The sequence below is a fragment of the Pipistrellus kuhlii genome, unplaced genomic scaffold (genome assembly GCF_014108245.1).
Source record: "Pipistrellus kuhlii isolate mPipKuh1 unplaced genomic scaffold, mPipKuh1.p scaffold_m20_p_7, whole genome shotgun sequence".
NCBI classification, from domain to species: Eukaryota; Metazoa; Chordata; class Mammalia; order Chiroptera; family Vespertilionidae; genus Pipistrellus; species Pipistrellus kuhlii.
In genome coordinates, this window is record NW_023425573.1 from 49624855 (window position 1) to 49646632 (window position 21778).

General features: G+C 39.5%; 1 protein-coding gene across 7 annotated transcripts in view; it reads left to right on the top strand.

Annotated features, from left to right (window-relative positions):
• ACVR1 (activin A receptor type 1) overlaps positions 1-20128 on the top strand; it is a 129367-nt gene extending 109239 nt beyond the window's left edge. For all 7 annotated transcript variants that reach the window (XM_036420941.1, XM_036420942.1, XM_045575693.1 and 4 more), the window contains 4 exons: positions 3936-4211; positions 7671-7868; positions 18010-18140; positions 18902-20128. In XM_036420941.1, the coding sequence (XP_036276834.1) occupies positions 3936-4211; positions 7671-7868; positions 18010-18140; positions 18902-19036 (740 nt within the window). In that variant the 3' untranslated portion in view covers positions 19037-20128. The remainder of the gene's footprint in view (positions 1-3935; positions 4212-7670; positions 7869-18009; positions 18141-18901) is intronic.
• The last annotated feature ends 1650 nt before the right edge of the window (positions 20129-21778 follow it).

The following is a 21778-nucleotide window of genomic DNA, read 5'->3' on the forward strand; positions in this document are numbered from 1 at the left end:
GACTCAATAGTCAGGAACTGAATGTTTTAAAAATTTTTGCAGCACACCGAATGTCAGGGATGTAACCTGCCTACTTCATGTGGTTGTTGGAGGACTGCGTGTCAAGTACTTGGTGTGTTGTTAGCACTCAATAATTAATAGCTGCTTCTTTTGTTGATGCTGCTGATCAAATAGAATACCTTTCTTTGTTCCCAGAACTTCCTATGTAAGGGAGGGTGTATCAGCACAGCCAAAAATCAGCACAGATTTGGGGTTGGCTGCAATTTAATAGCTTTGTGATTCTTGGTATTTCCCAACAGAACTTTATATTTCTAAAATGAGTATAATGATATATATCTATCTTACTGGTCTATTTAGGAAAATCCCATGAAAAAATATATTTGAAAGTAATTAAATTTTACACTATATTATGTGATAGTAAGGCATTTTATGCAATTTCTCTTACTTTATACTTTCGCAAGATATTTAATTCTTCCTCAAGCCATATCTGTCTTTTAAAAATTTTTTATCTTCTATTTATATGTCCCAAACTTTACTATCCATAAAGTTCATATACATGATATATATAACATTATATCTACTTAATAAAAGAGTAACATGCTAATTGACTGTACCTTCACAATGCCGACCAGCCAGTCAGGAATGAGTATGCAAATTAACCCATAAAAGATTATGGGTTAATTTGCATATGCAGGTGCAGAGTGGCAGGGGACAGGGCAGGATGCTTGTGTCATCACCATGGCGATGACGCAGGCATTCCACACCACCCCAGCTGCTCCTGGCCTCTGGGCAGCATGCGAAGATAGAAAGGTGGCTCTGGGCCATAGTGGAAAGGCTGCTCCGGCCAGAGCGAAGACGGTGCCGGTAGCCAGGGAAACAAAGGCCCATTCTTACATGAATCTTCATTCATGCATCCGGCCACTAATATTCTAGTAAAAACATATATTATAAAATATATTATAATGCAGAGGGCAAGGTAAAAATAGGCTTACAGTTGTGAGTTTGATAAACTATTTATTTTTGTATTTTTATTATTAATTATTGTAGTTTTTCCACATGAGCAACTGTAAAGCAACCCTGAATATTATAGTGTACATTATATGTTACATATAAATTATATTAAAAACACAGAAGTGCTTTTCTAGAATTCTGTAGAAGAATATTATTATACTAGTGACTCTGTGCACAAATTTGTGCACATTAAAAGGAAGTTAATTAGAAGAAATATTTTAATATTGCTATTCACCCTTTCTCTATAATAGAAGTTTCAGAGATGAAAGAAACTTAGTAAAAAGTATATGAAAATAATATATAGATTAATAAATAAACTATAACAACAAAGGCATGATATAAAAACATGATATAAAAACATGATATAAAAACAATAAAAACATGATATAAAAACAACATTGATAAAAACAATGACTGATAGATTAAACTTATTCTAATATCTCCCTGTATACCACATAAAGAGTAAAAACATTTTCAGAGTACTTGACTAATTTCCTTTGTGATGAAATATTTACAACTTTAACTTTAATGCCACATGCTCTTTGAACTCTAGAGAAAGCAACATATAACTGACCATATCCAAAAACGGGTTCAGGTAGGAATATTCCTACACTGTCTAGAGTTTGTCCTTGTGACTTATTTATTTTTATTTATTTATTTATTTTTAAAAAATATATTTTATTGATTTCTTACAGAGAGTAAGAGAGAGGGACAGAGAGTTAGAAACATCGATGAGAGAGAATCATCGACCAGCTGCCTCTTGCACACCCCCCCACCCCACCCCCCCGGGGATGTGCCTGCAACCAAGGTACATGCCCTTGATGGGAATCGAACCGGGACCTTTCAGTCCGCAGGCCGACGCTCTATCCACTGAGCCATACCGGTTTTGGCATCCTTGTGATTTATTAATAGTCATCACAAATGCTGGCATCACGGGAAACTGTTTTAAAATTAATTTAAATGGGAGGCCAGTGTCAGACGGAGACAAATATCGTACATGTGCAAGTCAATGTTTATTTTTAAATTGCCATTGTGCATCATAAATACTGATTGGACGGACGAACAGTCAATCATTCAGCCTTTTATATATACAGTTGGCTTGGTGTGTGGATTTGTGCATATGCGTACAATTGGTGCCAGTGAGAGCTTTATATGTATCACGCATGCACTAGTCAACATTTATTTTTAAATTGTCTTTGCATGTCATATGTACTAGCCCGTTGGTCAGTCAGACAGATGGACAGTCAGTCACTTAATCTTTTATGTATATAGATGAATATAATATAGAGAGAAGAGTAATGCTAGAAAAGCACTTCTGTAGCAAAATAACAGGCATACATATCACAATTTATCCCATAGGTTAGGAAGTGCCTCAGACTTCTATAGTTCCTTCATTGTGCTCTAAAAGTCCCCACAGAATATCTAGAAAAACATCTTCCTACCTCTTTATCTACATCTGTCAGTATTTTACTTCTTTTCAAGACAAGTGGTTACTTTTGATGGAAGCCTGTTGGAACATCTGGTCTGAATTATTACGATTCCCTATTCCGGGCTCCTGCTGCCCTTTGCAGATACCCTATATAATAAAAGGCTAATGTGCAAATTAACCGAATGGCAGAATGATTGGTCACTATGCCACACTCTGACCACCAGGGGGCAGATGCTCAATGCACGAGTTGCTCCCTAGTGGTCATTGCGCTCCCATAGGGCTTATGGCTGGCAAGCTCAGTGGCAGTGGTGGGAGCCTCTCCCTCCTCTGCAGCAGCACTAAGGATGTCCAACTGACACTTTAGGCCAGACTGAGAACCGCCCCCACCCGAATACACACATTTGGTGCACCAGGACTCTAGTATATTATAATATACTTTTCACATTATGTTGTAATTTTTTTCCTTTTCATATCTGTCTTCTTTTCTAGCTAACAAACATTATCATCTTGGTTTTCCTGTGTGACTGACAGCATCAATTGCTTGTTATATTTTATTGGCTCCTTTTTTTATTTGATGAATCTATCAATCATTTAACATAAACTGATCCCTTTATTTTATAACTGAGCAGAGAGACTCCAAAGAGCCTAAATGAGTTATCAATACTACCCAGCAAATCACAGGCAGAGTCAGGACTAGAACACAGATGTCTAGGTTCCAGTTTCCTGTTCTTTTTGGGTAGTTGATGAATAATCTGTGCTTGGAATATCAGTGTGATAAAGAGTTTGGCACTGTCATTATGGGTAGGCAAAAAAATATTTCTACTTAAATGTTAATGCAGTGTAAAATATTTTTTAAAGGGTTATTTAACAAGGGAAATTAATATGAAATTTTTCTGTGCATTGACACTACCCTTTAAGGAATAAATACTATAAAATGTTGATGCTTCTGTAAATATTCTTTCATGGTAGTTTGTTAGATTAATTATATTTTGTTATAGATCAGTGGTTCTCAACTTCCTAATGCTGTGACCCTTTAATACAGTTTCTCATGTTGTGGTGACCCCCAATCATAAAATTATTTTTGTTGCTACTTCATAACTGTAATTTTGCTACTGTTAATGAACCGTAATGTAAATATCTGTGTTTTCCTATGGTCTTAGGTGACCCTGCTAGTGGCCCACAAGTTGAGAACTGCTGCTGTAGAGCCTAAGACCATTTAGCGGGGTCACCTAAGACCATCGGAAAACACAGATATTTACATTACATTACGATTCATTAACAGTAGCAAAATTACAGTTATGAAGTAGCAACGAAAATAATTTTATGTTTGGAGGTTATCACAACATGAGGAACTGTATTAAAGGGTCGAGGCATTAGGAAAGTTGAGAACCACTGTTATAGATGATGTCTACTATATGGGTCACTACTTCTGGATACTAAAAATCACAATGTGGAATTCTCACATGTCTGTTAATTTTGTTCTTGCTCACTCTAGGTTTCATTGCTTCAGACATGACATCAAGACACTCCAGTACCCAGTTGTGGTTAATCACACATTACCATGAAATGGGATCATTGTATGACTATCTCCAGCTTACTACTCTGGATACAGTTAGCTGCCTGCGAATAGTGCTGTCCATTGCTAGTGGTCTTGCACATTTGCACATAGAGATATTTGGAACCCAAGGGAAACCAGCTATTGCTCATCGAGATTTGAAAAGCAAAAACATCCTGGTGAAGAAGAATGGACAGTGTTGCATAGCAGATTTGGGTAAATTTTTAGAAATATTTTAAAATTACTTTTTGTTGTGAAAAATTTTAAGCATGCAGACAAATTGAAGATAGTAAACAACTGTATCACAACCACCTATTAATATTTTACTATTCTTAAGCTTTATCTCATATCTGTCTGTCCCCTGTTTCATCAATCCTTCTTAATTTTTGACATTTCAATGTAAATTGCAGACATAAGAGCTCTTCTCTCTAAAGACTTCAGCTTGCACACCACTGTATCATACACTAGAGTTCATTATTTTTTTTCAATAGGTAAAATTTAAATTTCATGGAAAATACACAAATCTTAAGTATATAATCTCAGGGTTTTGACAAATGTTGTAAAACCTAAATCTTTATCGAGACACAGACTTTCTCATTATCCCATATCATCACCTCATACTGTTGCATTCTGATTTCACAGCTCTTTACACAAAGTAGGTACACATGCATAGCATTTAGAGTGAGTTTGTCTTAAAAATGGTTTCAAAAGTTGTTCTATAACCACAGCAAAATTATCAATTAAGCAAGAGTGAAAAATATCCCTGAACCAATTTATTATTTTCCCTGCTAGGATATCTCCTTCTTATGATGTAGCTTTAAATTCATTGTAAATAAGATTATTTTTATTTATAGTGGCATTGTATCTGAAGACATATTCATCTTAGACCCCTGAAATATTGGCTGAATAACAATGCTCACGAGAAATGAATTGTAATATTGATTATACATTTCAGTGGACTATAGACAGTCCTCATTCAACTGGATTAAAAAATGGTTTATATTCATATCATAGTAGTTATCATTAGACTGACAGAGGTGTAGACAATTTTATATAAATGATAAAATTAATTTTGTTTGCTTTTTTAAACACAAAGGATTTGACATTTCAGGGAAATTTGTTTTGAATCCCTTTAAAGTCTTTCATGTTGAGAAGTAATTTTACAATGTTTTCCAAGTATGAGAAGAAATGTATTAGTGACAGCGTTAAAGGGCGTGGCCCAGTGGTTCCTATGGGCAGTGTTAGCTGTGGTTTTAAAGACGTTTATGGCAGAGCCGTGGTTTTTTGAGCTGAGACGATTGGGTTTCCTAGTTATTCAGCTGGTATTTCTGTGCAGATCGTTTCATCTACTACCTGTTTCTGTGCTCTAAGAGCTGGCCCCTTTACACCTCATGCAAAGGTGGGAGTCTTAGCAAGGGGACCCCAGTAAGACGTGAGCCCATTTCTAGGTGGACTTCTGAATTATTTGAAACTTGCCTAGTAATGTGCCTAGTAATATTGTTCATGTTACTAAATCAATGATGTCTTCCTCACAGGATTCTTAGTAGATTCAGAAATTAATTATAAAGATTTGGGAAATAATAAGCATTTAATTGGTAGCTGCTTTTATATATAGTTCATGGGTCTAGGGAAAATGGACAAATTGGCTTTGGTTTATGGGACTTGGTAGGGAGGCCGTGGAGGGAGTTTTGCAGTAAGTTTAATTAACTCTTCAGCTTCATTTCTTTAGGATACATGGGTTCATGCAAAAATATCTGTATTCTAGCAAAAAATACTAGTATTCTATTTATTTTTCTAACTTTTTATTATAAAAAATTCAAATCCACAGAAATATTAAAGAAAAGTATAATGATCATTCATATCGGCAACACCTAGATTGAACAACTATTAAAATTTTGCCATATTTTGTTTATATGTGGCTGTACATATATATTTGCTAATTCATTTAAAAATAACATCATAACATTATTCCCAAATAATTCAGAATGCACCCCCTAAAAATACTACAAAATATATTCATTTTCAATTTTTTTTCCCCACACACAAGAATGCGGCCAAGGTTCATACATTGCATTTTATTGGTTTGTATTACTTCGTTTAATAATTATCTACTTCTAAGAAACAAATGACTTCTAAAACTTAGCAGCTTAAAATAACACCAATGTAGTTTCTCCCCCAGTCCTTTGGTGGAGGAGGTGGAACAGCTCAGTTCTCTGGTTCTGGCTCCAGGGCTCATGGGAGTAATAGTCAAGCTGCCCATCAGGGCTGCAGGCACCTGAAGGCTTGATCGGGGCTGGAGGAACTTCCAGATGGCTCACTCGTGGCGGTATCAGGATCTCAGTTCCTCACCCCGTGGATCTCTCCACAGGGCTGCAAACGGGAAGCCATAGTGCTTTTTATGTCCTAATTATGAAGCCATACACTGATTTCTGCCATCTTCTGCTCGGTAGTCTAGCCCAAGGCATGGGGAATTGAGTTTCAGCTCTTGAAGGGGGAAGTTTCAGAAAACTTGTGGCCTTGTTTTTACATCACCACAGCAAGGATCTCCCTCTTCTATTGAAACTGCACCTTTAAGATATGCTGTTATTTTGATTTTTTTGGTACTGGAAGTGGTGGAGGGGCACCATTTGGGAAATGTCCACAGTGGACATAGACTCTCGGTGTTGAGGATAAAAACAAGGGGGAAAGGGAACTGGTCTGATGTAGCCAAACGCAGTTGTCGGTATCTTTGCTGATTATTAAGGCTGAGATAACATCTGTGCTATCTCCCTGGCATTATACAGCATCATGATCCCATACACCCAGAGCCATGGAGTGGGAAGAGCCTCATTCCCCATAGATGGCTTAAGGGGTCCCCAAAGGATTATTGGGTTGCAAGGGTCTACAGGGGCTGCTTGTAGTGTTCAAGAATCCTTTCCAGTTGGTCTGCATATGCATCAAAAAGGAATTCCATTTGCCAGCAAGCCACACACCTATCTGTCTAATCCCTGGTCAGTGAGGAATGCAGGGCCTCTCCAGTTGACTGAGGAATTCCGAAATGAGTCCCGGTTTTAGGAAAGTGCTTCCAAACCATTTATCATGAAAGTTGTGCCTTGAATGAGATCCAGTTTAATGTTCTCTGTGTACATGACTTTAGAGAAAGGCCTGTGGGTTTGAACAGTGTTATCTATTGTTCAGGTGAGCAGCTAGTCCTGTAGGGATGGAGCGCCCTTTATATATTAGTGATCAGTTACTTAACATTCTCTGGCTCGCACGCACTCTTTGGCATTTGTGTTTGCACACTAGTGGGAGCAGGGGCAGAGCTTGAGGGCATGTTTTGCTTCTTGCGAAGCAAGCCACTTTGAGGTTCCCATGTAAGATGTGAACCTGTTTTTTTTTTTGGACTTTAAACACCAGCCTCCTCTAGTAGGTTTGGTGTATTCGTTACCTAGAACTGTTTGTCTCAGACTTTCATACACATGTTAACCTAACAGCCTCGCAGTGTTTCTGGCAATAGTCACTTTCCTGCTCTCATAGAAGCCCTCACAACAGCATCCCAGGGGGTCCTCTGGGGGTAATGCAGCAAGGACCCGGGTAGCACAGAGGTGTGGTGGTTGGGACGGGTGGCAACTTAACCAGCAGCGCTCTCTGAGAAAGGACGTGAGCTGATGGACACTGTTGTCTTCTTCCTTTCAGGTTTGGCGGTCATGCATTCCCAGAGCACCAATCAGCTGGACGTGGGGAACAACCCACGCGTAGGCACCAAGCGCTACATGGCCCCCGAAGTGTTGGATGAAACCATCCAGGTGGACTGCTTTGATTCTTACAAGAGAGTCGATATTTGGGCTTTTGGACTTGTCTTGTGGGAAGTGGCCAGGCGGATGGTGAGCAACGGTAGGTATCTGATCTAAAGTAATGTGGTCCACTTTCAAACCCTGTTGATTCTACTGCCCTTAAAAGGGGAAAGGGATATTTAAGTCCACATGGTTCCTTGTCATGCGACTGGCATTTATATTTAACAGGTAGGTGGAACGCGATGGCATTGTATTTTAACTGCACAAGAGGAAATCATTGTTTTCTGGAAGAGACTAGTCATTCCTTTTTATTTATTTTTTTATTTTGATTGGTCCACATTTCTCTCCCTCCTTCCCTCCCTCCCTTCCTTCCTCCCTCCCTCCTTCCCTTCTTCCCTCCCTCCTTCCCTTCCTCCCTCCCTCCTTCCCTTTTTTCCTTCCTTCTTTTCTCCTTCTTTCTATTCTGCCTTTCTTTCCACTTTCCCTTCTTTGCTCTTCTCACAAGTGAAGTTTAATGTGAGGAGGGTGCACAAGTAAATCTAAGAGTGAATGAATTCTGCTATTTTAGATATTTTTACTTGAGTTTAGATCACTGAGAAAAGGCTCAGGTGACGCACTCAGAATTCACCCCTTTGTAAGAAGTAGGCTGTATAAGTGAAGTTCATCTTCAGGAAGCCCCGAAGGGGTGGTTATGCTGGTACTCTTGTAAGTTAAGTTTTATGAAATGGTGTCGCCTTGGTAGTTAGGGAAGCATCTGTCCATCATTTTTACCTGCGTCCCCTACAATAGACTCTTACTCTTGTCTTTCATGTATCCAGATCAAGCACAAATACAGTGTTGAACTTAACTTCAACTACATTGTATTCTCACAGCACTAAGTATACTCTTTCAAATTGCACATGCCCCATCTACCCACGAAGTGGTTATTATAGTAGAATCCTTTATGTTGACTAAATCAACCGCTTCACAACCTGAATACTTTCACAACTGGAAATCTTATTTCACGGAGGATGTATCTGAAATTGTTCCATAAAAACAGAAGACCGTGCCATATATTTACATTAATATTCCTTTCCAAAAGTGACCTCACCCTCCTGTGACCTTTTGGAATCTTGGCTTTGAAGTATGAAAGAAATGTCTATAACATCTGTGCTCTATCCCACCTTCCAATGATGTTTTCTTACAAGGATCGAGATTTTTGGGGCAATCATAATTTTCATGAACACACAGCCAGAGAATGGGAGGTTCTGAGAGGGAAGTGGATCTGGGTAACTTAATGTAGTTTTAGTGTGCAGTAATTAATATAGGCATGTCTTCATGATAGCTTTCCCCCACCCCCCAACAGCAGAGTATTTGCTTTTAACAAACTCTCTAAGGATATCAAAGCTATTGTTTCAGACCAAACATAAACATACATGCATTGTAACCTGACAGATCTTTTAAAGTACTTTAAAAAAAAATAGGATCTTGAACATTTTCTTGGTAATTATTTCTCAATCCTTGGGATCACTGACATGCATTTTGTGCCATTCGAGCGCCTGGAGAATTGTTTGCAACAGAGAGACTGTTTTGCTGATTTATAATGTTCTGAACTTTGTCTGAAATTGCACATTGCCTTTCTTTACCCTCCCCCTCTTGAGCTCCTTCGAACTCAAAATCAAATTCTAATTAACAGACATTTTAGAGAAGGATTAGTGTCATAATAAGCCATGTGATGGGGAACTTGCCCCAACTAAGAGAGCGCTAATATTCCAGGGCCAGGATGGGGTCAGTCCAGCTGGGGCGGGGAGGGGTGCTGGGGCATGGAGGGGTGCTGGAGTGGGGAGGGGTGCTGGAGTGGTGCCAGGCTAGCCTGTGAGCTGGCAGCCTAGTGCGGCAGAAATGTGCGATTAGGGCTGTGTAAGAACTTACGTTGCAAACTAGGTCCCCGTGTCACAAGCTTTTAAAGATCAACTGCGATTAATGTTTGGTGCGAAGTTAACATCATCAGTTTAAAGTGTAGCTCAACAAATGGTGGTTTGCTTGATCTGTCCCATGTTTAACATTACTTCTGGGGGGAAAAAAGATGAAGAACAGAAGAGAATATTTTGGTTGCTTTGGGATCTCCCCCTAATGTCATTATTTAGATTGTTTTTCTGGTTCCTAAAATGTTGCGGCTTCAGCTTCTGCTCTGTGGTGTGGTTTGATTTTGGGGGGAAGGTAAGGGTATATCATGTCTCATTGGAAGTCAGCTACTGTCCTTTGACCATGACTAATTTGATATTTTCCTTCCTGTTGCTCTAGTCCCTCTTCTCCATAAATATTCATGTGCTCACATGCACACCATACATACATAGAAATGTTTAAACTGAAAATTGAGAATCTTCCAAGCTTTTAACAAGTCTACTTTGTTAATATTAACATCTTAGTCATTCAATATTACTACCAAAATAGAAAGAAATTGGAAAATAAACAAGAAAAAAATGCTCTTGTATTGAAAAATTCATGTTTCTTTTTACTTCTTTATGCATATTTTTGAGATAGTTGTAATCGTAGTCTAGATACAATTCTGCAGTATCTTTTTCATTTATATGTGTGTTTTAATGTTGTTAAATAGCCTGTTTTTATTTTAAATAGTCACATGGTATTTTTTTTAACCATTTCCATATCCTTAGACATCCTGTCTCCTCATTTGGGGCCTGTAGTAGACTCTTTGTTCATATAACTTTTCATTTGGGGAATTCTTAATCTGAAAAAAAAGTAGCCTTAATAGGTCAAAGACTATGGATGTTTTTATATATTGCCAAATTGCTTTCCATAAGAGTTGTACTAATTCACAATATCATCCTCGCCCTAGGGTGCGATGTACGTATTTTGCTTTCTTACCAGCTTTAGGAACTGTCATTAAAAGTACATATTTTTGAAATTATTGCATATAAAATACAACTCATTTAAATATATGAATATCTTCAGAAGGTCATTATAATTATGTGTCCTTGGAGCTCCTGAGTCCGTTGTAAAAACTGATGACCAGATAGTGCTCCCGGAGCACTGTGATCCTCAAGTGGACCATGAATATGAAACTACATTGCATTTCATGATTTTATTGGGATTTTACATTTATTTGCTACACCTAATAAACCTCATGCTGTTTCTGTACAGGAAATGAGAGTTCAGTCCATCTCACATCTGCAAATTGCTCAATAGTATTGTTTGGATTTTACTTTTTGTGTTTAGTTTGACACTGAATTTGGAATTGGTAGGCAGGAAAACAGTTTTCTCACCTTCACTGTGTGCATGTTTTATATGAACTTAAGGCAGGGTTTGCTTGGATCAGTGGTTCTTAAGCTGGAGTGTACATCAGAACCACTTAGAAACACAGAAGACTGCCCCACCCCAGCATTCCTAACTTAGTCGGTCTCGGCTTGGACGGAGAATTTACCTTTTGAACAGGGCCCCAGGAGGTGCCGATGCTGCTGGATCAGGGACTGAACTCGTGAGATCTCGTGTTAAAATGGAATACAGTAAATCAGTTTCCCCAGGCCAGGAAATGAAGACTGCCCCAGGACGCCATCGGACCCTGTCCCAGCAGCATGTCCGTGCCTTGTCCTGATACTTTAGGTCAGTGGTTGGCAAACTGTGGCTTGGGAGCCACATACCGCTCTTTGGCCCCTTGAGTGTGGCTCTTCCACAAAATACCATGGCCTGGGCAAGTCTATTTTGGCGAAGTGGTGTTAGAAGAAGTTTAAGTTTAAAAAATTTGACTCTCAAAAGAAATTTCAATAATTGTACTATTGATATTTGGCTCTGTTGACTAATGAGTTTGCCGACCACTGCTTCAGGTGAAACTTGTGTTCCCTTTCAAGCTCCTAAGGGGTTTATTTCTCCCTTAAGAGTCTTAGTCTTAGCCTTCCTTTTTAGATTTTTTGCTACCTCTCTGGAAGTATTCTTCTTTTCCTCTCTTTATAGTCCTGCAGATGTATTTGTTTCTGGTCACCTGAGTTCAGTGCAGTCTGAGGAAAGGACTTTACGGAGGGTTTCAGTAGTTACAGGGAACATTGTAACCGGATTAGTGCCTTTTAGCTGTGGTCTGGTCAGAAACACGTCTTCCCAGCATCCCTCAGCATGTGCCCTCTTGAGTTTAGGAGTCTTTCCTCTGGGCTGCGGCCTTCGGTGGGAGACCTTGTATACAGAAACTCCATCATTCTGTTGCTCTGATACTGCAGTTGCCTGCTCATGGATTTAAAATCTAATTACAATCACCTTTACTGTCCAGCACACCTTTGCTTACAGTATCTCCTTAGTGCACAGTCTACTGTATGTTTTCACACAAAGTTTCATTGTGATTTAAATGCCATATAAATGTGTCATTTCTGTGGCGGATGCACCTCACTATTATCAATAACCCAGTGACTCTCAAAGGACCCAGAGGAAATGCAGTGCTCGGGTTCCCATCAGAAGGTACAGTGGGATTTTTGAAAAGGCAGTGTACCAAGGTACAGGCACACACTTTTACAAAACAGGACCTTTCTCATATTTGGTTGCCACACACACTGTGGTGTGTTTCTGCCTCTCCTGCTGTGTTTGCCCTCAGGACCAAAGCCTGGCACATGGACACCTCTGAGGGGGCACCCTCTGTACCGTTATGCAGATTCTCCCGGGCCCACTAGAGGCAGAGAAATACAGTCATTAACTGGCTCTGAAATCATACTCTCTGAATTGAGAACTAACATAAGTTTCATCATCCAAAAAAGATTGATAACAATAGTATCCACTTTAATGAGTTCTCATGATTAAATGAGAAAACACATGGAAAGCACCCAGTGCGTGTCTGGCACATGGTAAGTGCTCCGCGGGCATTGTTACTGTTCCACTGGGAACAAGTGAGGGACGGAGGTCACACCTGTGCTGGCAGAGCTCGGTTGCCCTTTCCCCACCTTTCCTTGAGCGAATCCTTCTGATACTATTGTACATTTGTTGCTCTCAGTGCCCACAGTGGGGCTGTGTGGACACACTCTTGTTTCACTGTTACTGGCTTTATTTTGTGATGGGATCTAGTGTTACAACAATGAGTCAAAAAATATTTACGTATCATAGAAAAAAATTAAACTCTGACTCTGCTAGGGTATCACATGAAGATAGTGTGTACCACTTACTACCATTGTAAAATGTAAAAAGCTCCAAATGCTGAAAGCATATCTAACCTCAAGGGTTTTGTGGACATATAATCAATATTCATTTAACTTAGGGGTGTCGAACTCAATCAGAGAAGGGGCCAAAATCTAAAATCCAGCCTAAGTCGTGGGCCGAATGGTTTACTGAACAGTCATAAACTGTCATTGTGATGGAAACGCAGTGGAGTGCAGTGATGACAGCGCGGTGTGGGCCACATTGCAAGGCCTGGCGGGACGGATTTGGCCCGCGGGCCTTGTGTTTGACACATGTGATTTAACTAATATGTATTTAGTGTCTATAATATGCTTGTTAGAGTGTTATGCTATGGGAAGCAGTTGAGCAAAAAAACACACCAAGAAATATCCAGTTTAAAGGTATACACATTTTAGTTGAACACATTATAAATTAATAGTATAAGCCATTATGATTGAGGTACACTGTGGACACTGTGTGTGCAGAGTGGACACTGAAGTTGGCCAGAGGCCTGGAGTATTGGCAGCAGGGTGGGAGGGTCTCTGAAGACGGAAGCATGAACGGAGTCATAACTGAGATGAGTAGGACCTTCTCAGGTGGGCCAGCTTGGGAGCATGTGCAGGAGGAAATGAGAAATAACATCAGACAAGGAGGACGATTGGCCTCCCAGGCAAAAGGAAGAGCTGTGGGGAGTCGTAAAAGTGTCCTATTGATGCAACTGTAAGTAATTCCTGTGGCTGATGCCCAGGTACGTGAAGGAGGGCAGTGGCGTGGAATGGTTGTTACGGGGCAATGAGCACCAACTTTCCCATGGGCAACGCTGATGGCCTACACATAGAGGAGGGACACAATGAGCTTTCTGCTTAGTTTCTCCCAAAGATACGCTGCTGGGGGCAGAGGCATATGATGGAGGGGGTGGGGGACTTGAAGCAGAGAGACCTGTAGGTCCCCATGCAGCTGTCAAGCAGGTAGGAGATGGGGGCTTCTGGGAGGGTCTCAGGCCTGGGGGAGGATCACCAGCAAGGCCTTGTTTCTAGAGACTAGCATTTGGGAAAGACCTCTCTGTCATGTCGTGCTTTTTGAAGTGCTATGGACTTTCTTGTTTATGTGAACATCAGCTTCAAGATTGTCCTTCAGAAGTGTTGGAACAGAGTCGTGGCAGTAAGGGGTTTACCCAGAGCCAAGCAGCAAATTAGTAGGGATATTGGTTGGTGAAGCTATATTTGCCCCAGAAAAGAGAAAACTTTCCATGAAACATACGCCCAGGAACAAATGATTGTATAATTGAGATGCACAAGCCAAAGGTTGTGGGGGAGTTGGGAATGAATAATGCCTCCGATTTCTTTCACGTGGCCCTTTGAGTCACACCAACAGCTTGATATGGGAAAGCAAGGCTTGGCTCAGCTCCCTCTTCTTGACCCCCACGTAAGAGCTCCTCTTCTCTGCATCCCTGTGTCTTTCTGTTGTTTGTACCACACATTTGGCACTTGAAGTGCTTTGTATTTTTAGTCACTTTTCCAGAATTCATGCTGGCTCACGATTTGGCAGTTTGTTCATTGGGTGGTGTCTTTAAAGGACATCAAGTTCACTTTTTTTTTTCTTTTTTTTTGCCTGGCTACCAAATTGTTTGTCACTTGTTGGCAGAAACAAGGACCAGTTGTACCTGACTTCCTATCTTAACAACACAAATCATTTCACAGTCTGGCCTTGACCTGTTCTCTCTCATTCTCTTTTTATTTTATAAGCATGATTTAAAAAATGTTTTTCTTGATTTCTGACAAAGGAAAAGAGAGGTAGAGAGAGAGAGAAATATCTATGATGAGAACCATTGATCAGCTGCCTCCTGCACACTAGGGATCCAGCTGGCAATCGGGGCATGTGTCCTGGCCAGGAACTGAACCGTGATCTCCGGGTTCCTGGGTGGATGCTCAACCACTGACCCACACAGGTGGAGCGTGGCCTGTTCTCTTCACTACCCATGTGCACCCGATTTCAGCCACAGAGACTTCTTTCTTTCTCTCCAGCTCTGAGGATGTGTCGTTTGTAACTCCTTACTTTGCCTCACTCCCCCTGACCCCCTCACCTGGAGCGCCCCCTTTCCTTGGTGTTTCCTCTCCCTCACCCTTTTCTCTGCCCTGAAAACTCATTATTATGTCTGCCCATGCCCTAGCTTCTGGAAAGGTTACTTAAACTTAAGTGACACCCAATTACCTGGTTCGTAATAACCACACAGGTCTTTTCTTCTCTGAGTACCATGTCCCTGCCCCTTCTCCCTGCCCCTACCTCTAATGCTAGTTTGATTTATTTTCTCATCTCCCTTTTCTCTTTTCCTGCTCCCCATTACCCACATCACATCTTTTTCGTTTTTGTATCTCCAAACAAAACCTCTGGTGCACACAGTTTAATGGATCAGAATGATATGAGTAAAGCTAGGAATCAACAAATAAAAATATAGTGATGGTTTCTACTCTATCTTTGCCTCTAAAGATATAAAGTAAGTATTGAAGTAAAAAAAAAAAAAAAAATTCAGACTTTAAAAAACACCACCGCAAAGAGCAGGGCTTGTCCTCCTCCTCTTCCTCACTAGACATTGAGTTCCCATAAAACCAAGAGCGTGTCTTACACTTTTATCACCCTCACTGTTGAACGTGGTGTCCCACACTTAGGTACAGAATGTACTTTATATTGCTTGTAATAATTGCTTTCCTTCAGCAGAGGGAGTTGCACATGGCGGCCAGAGTTTAATCCCAGGTGCATTTTATTCTGGAGAAGCATGACCAGTGTCAGATGGAAACAATCAGCAGTTGACCCATATTTGAAGAAAGAGGCGTGACTAAGTCCCAGGCATAATCAATTAGATGGTCTTTCTTTTTAAACTCAATTCCTTTTGTTTAAACATGGGGGCTTTTAATAAAGTTAAAATATGGTAAATATACACATAAGGGGAAACCTCAGCTTTATAAAGTGAAATTCATTGTTGGGTATCACTTTTAAAAATCTTGCCATACTTTTTTCTTTTGCATTTAAAGAGTAGGAAAATCCAGCTGGTGTTACTGTTCACAATCACATAACCCTTTCCAAACTAGTCAGGCAAATTACCCCAAATAGCTGGCTGTTATGCTAGATTTAAAAAAAAAAAAAAAAAAAAAATTTTAGAAAAATTGAGAGATGGGGAAGGGCATATCTCTTATGTTTCCTATAAACTATTGTGGTCCTTGAAAAGTTATAAATTATCTTGCAGGCCCATATCCAGGGGTATTGTATGGGGTGTCTGTGAGTAATGAAAAGAATTAGACTTTTTGTTTGAATGATTCCTGGGATCCTTACAAGAGAAGTAGGTAGGGCCTTAAAGGTGAGCTGGCTCCAGTCGTCTTACCTGAGCAAGGGTTTATGCCTAATATCAGCTCTTTATAATTTACCAGGAAAGGTTTTTAATCCAGGGACTGAAATTTTACAGTGCAGTTATGCAGTGTGGAAAAATTAATTAGAAAATAGTATCAACTAGAAATTTATTTTTACATAATTAGAATACATTATTTTTCAAATAAACTTAGTTGGACTTGTGAAGTTTAAGGGGAAAAAATCTATAATAGTATTTCTTTAACAGAGGCTCTTTATCTTAGCTAATGTTTTGTGTAAACAATTTGTATTCATATGGAATTTATAAGAATGGATACTCTTTCTTAAATAAATTTCTTTGATATATGAAAAGGAAATTGAAGCTATTCAGGTGGCTTGTATGAACTAGAAAAACTTAGTCATATTTTAGAAAAACTTAATCCTTTATTTTATAACTGGAAGTTTGTACCTCTTTCCCCCTTCACCTTTTTCATCCATCCACCTGCCTACCTTTTCTCTGGCAACCATCAAGTTGTTCTCTGTATCTCTGAGTCTTTCTGTTTTGACTTCTGGAGTCCACTTATAATTGAAATCATATGGTATTTGTCTTTCTCTATCTGGCTTATTTATTTAGCATAAAATACCCTGTAGATCCATCTATGTTGTTGCAAATGATAAGGTGTCTTTTAAATCGCTGCTTTATTGCTGTGCCCAGATCAGGTGAATCTGCCATGTTGGCCCCTCAGCGACATCTCTTCCTACTGCAGATCACCTCTCTGGTAGTGTTCCCATGGTGATCACGTCTCTGTCTCTCCTACTCTTTGTGGCTCCTCTCTTGTTGGTTGTGCAGAAGCTGATTAATCAGCCCTCGGTTGTTGTTCTTTAGGAATGGCTCTATGTGTAGGTGTATGTTGGGTGTGTCCCTCGGATAAGGTGAATTTGGGGGTCTTCCTATGCAACTGTCTCAGATCCCCCAGCCCCAAATGATAAAGTAAAACATTTTTCTATTTGTGGAATTACTCCCTCTTCTGAAAAATAAGCAGTTGGTGTAATTTTGCTGAAATTAACCACTTTCATATTTGGGAATAAGGGAAGAGTTTATCCTTTTCAGTCATTCTTGTTTTTCTCAAATGACTATCCTCTATATTTTGTTCTCCAATATGAGAGTAAATAATTGAGCCATCAGTAAGCTATATCTGGCAGTTAGCATGTATTCAGTCCATGTACAATGAATGAATAAGGAAATTTATAATTTGTATTAATTACCTGTATCCTCTCATTAGGAAGAATTATTTTATAGCAAGGACTTTTTTCCTAATCATACTAAAAATGTGTATTTTGATAATGCTCTTGGATTATTTGCCTGTAGCTCTAGTTTGTGGATAACTTTTTATTCCTATTATGGTCTGAAACGACTACTAGATTCATGTCAAAAGATGTCGTGTCTTTTTTTGATCACCAAAGGAATTTTTGTCTTGGATCTTACAGAGATGTTTATATACACTCTGGGAGCATTCTGTTAATTGTAATTACATGAGACGTAGTCACAGTTTCTTGTAACAATTATTTTTCCTCCAGTTTCTCTGCAGGACATCTACTTATTGCCTTGTTTCCCACTTATTTTAAGACCTACCTATAGCTTTCAGAATCATCTTGAAGTGTGAGAAAGGTGATGAGGAGGGTGATCAGTACTTTTCCTGTCAAATTATAATAAAAACCCCGAGGAAACCTCTACCCTCTTGCTAAGCCAACACAATTCTTGTCCATGTGTGCAGGTATTGTGGAAGATTACAAGCCACCATTCTATGACGTGGTTCCCAATGACCCAAGTTTTGAAGATATGAGGAAGGTGGTCTGTGTGGATCAACAGAGGCCAAACATACCCAACAGATGGTTCTCAGATCCGGTAAGAACCACCTTCTTAGTTTTACAGCTGTCCTCAGCTGTTGGCTTGCTCTTGTGTTTCATTTGGTATGGCTCTTAAGTGATCTGCCTCAGTTACCTATTGCTTTCTCTCCCTATTTTATGCAGAAGGCCTTAGATCTAGTTAGGTAGGTACAGAAAATTGTCTCTTTCTTGAAAGAGCCACAGCTGATCTAGTTAGGTAGATCTTGCTAACGACTGACAGTATTCACAAAAATTCCTATTACTGGGAGTCTCATTATTAAACCACTGGCCCTAGGACTGGGGTTTTATGTGTAAAAGAAGACACTGAGTGATGCTTTTAACTGTTTTGCTTTTTCCATCTCTGCATATCTGAAATTGCAAACATGTTGTTCAATGCTGAAAGACCTTATTTCTGCTCTTTAGTAGCAAATCTAAGACATTGAGAAATCACCCTTTCTGCACATTTCAGTTTTAACTCTGGGTTGGTATTGCCATTTGTAGCACCCATAAAACCATCAAGGGATTTGACCTGACCATGTAATTGACTTGATGAAGTCATTGGGTAGTCTAGGTGTCCAAAGGACAGATGCCATGCAATTCAAGTGGGGCTTCTGTATTAGTCGTCAAGGCCTCAATGATTGGCTTAAGAAAGATGGCAATGACACCACTTTAATTTCACGAGACCTAGAGCTCTGCAGCACAGCTAACACATCTACCGAGCTTCTTCATCCCTCCCAAAAACCACCTTTTCACTGTGGTGTTTGCTCCTTCTCTCTGCAGACATTAACTTCTCTGGCCAAGCTGATGAAAGAGTGCTGGTATCAAAACCCGTCCGCAAGACTCACAGCTCTGCGTATCAAAAAGACTTTGACCAAAATTGATAATTCCCTAGACAAATTGAAAACTGACTGTTGACATTTTCATGGTGTCAAGAAGGAAGATTTGACGTCGTCGTCATTGTCCAGCTGGGACCTAATGCTGGCCTGACTGGTTGTCAGACAGAATCCATCTGTCTCCCTCCCCAGATGGCTGCTTCCACAAGGCAGGCATCTCACCCAGCCATGTGTCAGGGAGACACCAAAACCACCCTAACCTCGCTCAATGACTGTGAACTGGGCATTTCACAACTGTTCACACCGCAGAGACTGATGTTGGACAGACACTATTGCAAAGGTAGGGAACTGGAGGAACACAGAGAAATCCTAAGAGAGATCTGGGCATTAAGACAGTGGCTTTGCATATCTTTCACGAGTCTCCTAGACACTCCCCACGGGAAATTCAAGGAGGTGGTGAATTTTTAATCAGCAATATTGCCTGTGCTTCTCTTCTTTATTGCACTAGGAATTCTTTGCATTCCTTACTTGCACTGTTACTCTTAATTTTAAAGACCCAACTTGCCAAAACATTGGCTGCATACTCCATTGGTCTGTCTTTGGATAATAGGAATTCAATTTGGCAAAACAAAATATAATGTCAGACTTTGCTGCATTTTACACATGTGCTGATGTTTACAATGATGCTGAACATTAGGAATTGTTTATACACAACTTTGCAAATTATTTATTATTTGTGCACATAGCAGTTTTTACAAAACTGCTCTGTGCATATGTTAAAGCTTATTTTTATGTGGTCTTATGATTTTATTACCGAAATGTTTTTAACACTATAATCTGAAATGGACATTTTCTTTTATCCTCAGTTAAATTCACATTTTAAGTGCTTCACATTTGTATGTGTGTAGACTGTAACTTTTTTTTTTTTTCAGTTCATATGCAGAACGTATTTAGCCATTACCCATGTGACACCACTGAATATATTACTGATTTAGAAGCAAAGATTTCAGTAGAATTTTAGTCCTGAACGCTGTGGGGAAAATGCATTTTCTTCGGAATTATCCATTATGTGCATTTAAACTCTGCCAGAAAAAAAAAATAACTATTTTGTTTTAATCTACTTTTTGTATTTAGTAGTTATTTGTATAAATTAAATAAAATGTTTTCAAGTCAAGAAGTGAATTATATTCAGTGTATAAAAAAGATCTTGATAATGTACCACATTTTCTTATGGGAACAATAGAAAATCATCATAAACCGAATTTGCTTTTCAAGTCTAGTAATGAACTTGAGGGGTTCTATGAGGATGTTTCCAGCTAGAATTTGGTATCAGATAATCTGAATTTTGTTTGTTTCTTTTTTTGGCTGTGATTTTTTTTTTTTCTTGGTTAAAAAATGACTGGTATGCCTTCCTAACAATATGATTGTGAGTAGAAATGGGAGGGAGGATGTGAAAGCATTTTACTTAGTATGTGGCCATTTGCGAGTGGAAAGCAGTCTTACCCATCTCACCATATGCTTGAGGAGAGTCCATTGTTGGCTTTTTTCACTTAACTCTGTTCAACGAGATTGAAAAGATTGGGTTCAGAGTATCCCCAAAGGGGAAGAAGTTTGAAGATTCTGAAAAGTTCACCAGAGGTAAGTTAACAATACATTTACCTGTATTATTATCCTATATAATAAAACTCTAATAATCAAATTGACCCAATGGTGGAATGACTGGTCGCTATGACTTGCACTGACCACCAATGGGCAGATGCTCAATGCAAGAGCTGGCCCTTGGTGGTCAGTGCGCCTGTGGGAGTGCTGCTCAGCCAGAAGCCGGGCTCATAGTTCGCGAGCACATTGGTAGTGAGAGCCCCAGACTGCGAGAGGGATGTCTGTCTGCCAGCTTAGGCCCGATCCCCAGCAGGCAGACAGCCTCCAAGGTTGCATATGTTAAAGCTTATGGGCTAAGGGACCCCCCACTCCCCATAAGCCCCCCAGTGCACTTATGTTGTACACCAGGCCTCTAGTGTATTTAAAAATTTGTGGTAAAATACAGATATAAAATTTATCATCATAATCATTTAGATGCACAACTTGAGGGTTGTGCTGCCATCTCACTATCCATCCCCAGAACTCTTCATCTTGCAAAACTTAAGCTGTACTGGTTAAACAATAGGTCCCTGTTCCTCGGTCTCTGGTAACTCTCAATCTATTTTCTGTCTCTATGAATTTACTCTAAATACTTCATTTGAGTAGAATCATACAGTATTTGTCCCTTCATGGGAGACTAGCTTTTTCACTTAGCATAATGTCTCCACGGTTCATTCTTATTGTAGCATCTATTAGAATTTACTTCCTTTTTATGGCTGATAATATTCCATTTGTATGTCTATACAACATTTTGTTTATCCACTCATCTGTTGATGGACAGTTGGGTTTCTTCCACTTTTTTAACTCTTGTGAATAATGCTGCCATGAACACTGAGTGTATAAATATTTCTTTGAGTTCTTGCTGTCAATTCTTTTGGCTGTATACCCAAAAGTAGGATGAAGTCGCATTCGCATTTAACTTTCATTGAAGTATTACATATGTAAGAGTATACATATATAGAAATGTACAGCTTGATGCATTTTTATCAATTTTACAAATTGGTTGCACCCAGATCAAGTGGCAGAACATTAGCTTTCTAGAGTGTCAGCCTCATGGCAGCATGAGTCATTCCTTGTTTCTCTCCTTTTTGATTTATAAGTAACTGGACATCCATTACAGAACAAAAATGCTTCTACACATTACACCGGGACTTCTGGCAACTTTTACCCATCCATGCACCTGAAT